Below are 3,102 nucleotides of genomic sequence, written 5' to 3'. Positions count from 1 at the left end.
ATGCCTCCAAGTGACCAGCACTGGCTGGAGGTGCCTGTGCTGAACACAGAGGGCTCCACACAGTCCTCACGGGATCCTTTGGCAAAGGGCATCTTCTGAGGCGTGACGGAAAACAAGTCAGGGCTGAACTTCCAGGCGAAACCTGTTTTCTGACTGCACTGCTTCTTTGGCAGAGAATGTAAAACACTGCGGTCTGTTCGTCGTTGTGTTTAGTGCACAGGACTTCCACAGATTCCTGAACAATTTCATCCAAGATGCTGAAGATGTCAGTACATTTTCCTGCCCATTAAAATTAAGACGGTAGTTAGGATTCTTCCCTGATTACCTGCTGTTTAATTAGTAAGGGATAATTTCAAAAAGGCTCAAATATCATAAGTATCGAGGGTATCAGGAATACAGTTTAGCCAGGACAAGGGAACTGGAGATTGTGGGGCTGAGGATACTGCCAGAGCAGCAGTGATCAGAGCCCTTTCTGCAGTAACAGTCCCAGTCGGGGGCCCTGTTTGAAGCGGGTGGTGTGAGCGGGGGGACTGGCAGGTCAGTCAGGCGTACACCAGTGCACCAGTAAACACCTACAGGATGATACCACCCTGGAAAGAAAACAAAAAGAAAAAGGTTTTCTATTTTAAATCCCTCTCCTGCAGCTACTCTTTAGAGTGCAAAAGCAGGGCACGTGGGTTCTTTGCCATCTACTGCTGCCCATAAGAGAAAAAGCAGAACTACCAGGCAAAGAACAAGGGGGTTCCCACCTGCCCAGGCAGTTTGCCACTCGCACCACTCGACCGCAGACCAGCGGCTGCGGCGCTGTGCTCTGGTGATGGGCTGCGAGAACAGCACAAACGTCTGCAGCCCCAGTGCCGCCCTGTAGCCAGGGAGAACAAGATGGAGCCACGCTCACCCTATAGAGGAGAGGAAGGACAAACTGCCAGCATCCACTGGATCTTGAATGACAGAAAAATAGTTTAAAAAACAGCTTTATATGAAAAATTACCAAGAGCGCATGGCAAAGGGGAGAAAATGAAAACATTTACTTCTTGCACCTTGTAATTCTGAAGTTGCTGAGTCATTTTAACAGTAAATTTTCCTGAACTAAGTTCAGGCTTATTGTTTAATGAAAAATGCCGTAACGCCTCTTGTTAGATAATGCTACCACCCTACTTCTGCTGCAATCCATGTTAGCAACAGTATATGGGAAATTACTTGTGCAAAAAAAATTAGGACATTATTTATACCGAGGTTGCAAGTTAAAGTAAAATTTTTTTGTAAAGTTTAAATGCTCTAAGTCTAAATATATTAGACTTGGAAAACATGAAACCCCACAATTATCTTAGCTTTTTATTGTGAAGTCATGCTAAGTTCATGCTAAGTACTGCCATAATGTTCTGTAATTCTCACAGCCAGGTTTATCCTTGAATGCTTTGAAAATGGCTTATTACTGTTAAATTCATGCCTGTCTTCCTTCTTTTTAAAGGGTTTGATAGATTTTTATACATCTTTATTTTGTGCCTCCCACCATTGTGCATTTCTGCATGTTCAATTCTAAAACTCACTCGAGCAGCTAATGCATATGTACATATTTGTATGTATGTGTGTATGAATGTATATGTTTATACCTATCTGTCTAAATACATTATGTACAGTGTATAGAAAGTGTGTAGTGTATGTATATATGTACAGATATGTAGCCATGTATTCATACTGTTCTATATGTTAAAGCTTTTCATTCGTTTGCTAATCCAGAGCTTCCTAGTTTTCATTTCTTAGCCCAGACTAAGCCTCGCTTAAGCAGGTGAATCCTCATAAATGTCAGAGCTTTGCACCTTTTTCTAAACCCAGACTGAATTTAGTATTTTCTGTTCAGAACTGACAGGTATATTCCATGAATTGCCTGGCTTTTACATTACTCCCTTTACCTTCTCTCATTTGATGTGTAGAAGTCCACCAGTGAATAATTAATTGAACAGATAATGTCTTAAAAATAAACAAATAAATAAAGAACTATAGTAATAGAAAATACTTTCCTGTTTTCAATACATACTCATTCTCTTCCAGCCTTCTGAGAGACTTTTTTGTAACATTTTATTTTGCGGTGAAACTTGGTAAGAGATTGATTTTTTTAAGTCTGCAACAGTGGCTAATTGGAAGAAAAACAAATTGCCCTTTGTCATTGAACTGTAGCACACAGAACAGAATGCAATGGATGCTGTTTAAAAAATCAATACTCATATTGCGGTAATGACAACATGAAACTGAACTGTTCGTTAAATACAGACTATGTCCTCTGTTCAGTGAAACGACATTTCTGTTACAGTGGTAATTAAATAAGAGGGCGACTGCAGTTAGTTTATTTCATAGCAAGTATCAAGACTTATTTAAGGATCTTCAGGATGCAGTTCAATTGTATATTCACTTTCCAAAGTTATTCTCTTTATTGTCTGGCTTAAACTAAACAAATCTGGCTAGTTCACATAGCCGTCAGACTAACGTCCATTTTCGGGTGCTGTCCTTTCCGGAAGTGGCAATCTGTGCCGCTCTCGGGCTGTGCTGTGAAGTTCCCAGTGCTCACGTGGCAGGTGGGCGCAATGGAGCATTTATGGAATCAGACTTGCAGTAAGACAATTTATTACACATGGGGAGTATCCAAACATTCAAATTATCAAAATATAAGCAGTGCTTGTTCCTTTTCCCCCCGATGACTTAATTTACAAAGGAAGCCATCTGTAAAAGTAATTCTATTAAGTTTGTTTTTTTAAAAAAGCATTTCACAGACCATGTAGGGGAATCGTTCAGCAAGTCTTGTTTCCATCATTAAAAAGGTGAAGCGGAATTATCTGGGCATTTATTTCCACCTTTTGTACTCAATGTGGCAAAGACTTGTGTACGGTGAAGCAGATCAGCCAACACCAGTTAAACCAACGTGAGCTTCTCGCATGCTTAAAGTAAAACACAGGTGTCTGTCCGAGTCAGGCCCTCTGCTTGTAAGTCTCTATGCTATGGAAAACGCTGAGAATGTTCTCGGTTTCTCGCTGTATCATTTAGGAAGCGTTTGTAAGCTTTTGTTCCAAATACAGAAAGAAACTGTAAAACATCCATTTTAACATT

At 40.4% G+C, this 3,102-nt stretch overlaps 1 protein-coding gene across 1 annotated transcript in view; it reads left to right on the top strand.

The window, feature by feature from the left end:
* The window catches only part of MRPS25 (mitochondrial ribosomal protein S25), a 7,215-nt gene continuing 4,113 nt past the window's right edge, over positions 1–3,102 (top strand). Inside the window, exon 1 of the mRNA XM_009882895.1 lies at positions 1–81. Within this exon, the coding sequence (XP_009881197.1) occupies positions 1–81 (81 nt within the window). The remainder of the gene's footprint in view (positions 82–3,102) is intronic.

Source organism: Charadrius vociferus, unplaced genomic scaffold (assembly GCF_000708025.1).
Source record: "Charadrius vociferus isolate BGI_N301 unplaced genomic scaffold, ASM70802v2 scaffold433, whole genome shotgun sequence".
NCBI lineage: Eukaryota > Metazoa > Chordata > Aves > Charadriiformes > Charadriidae > Charadrius > Charadrius vociferus.
The sequence above is the reverse complement of the archived record's forward strand: the minus strand, read 5'-3'. Positions and strand labels throughout refer to the sequence as shown.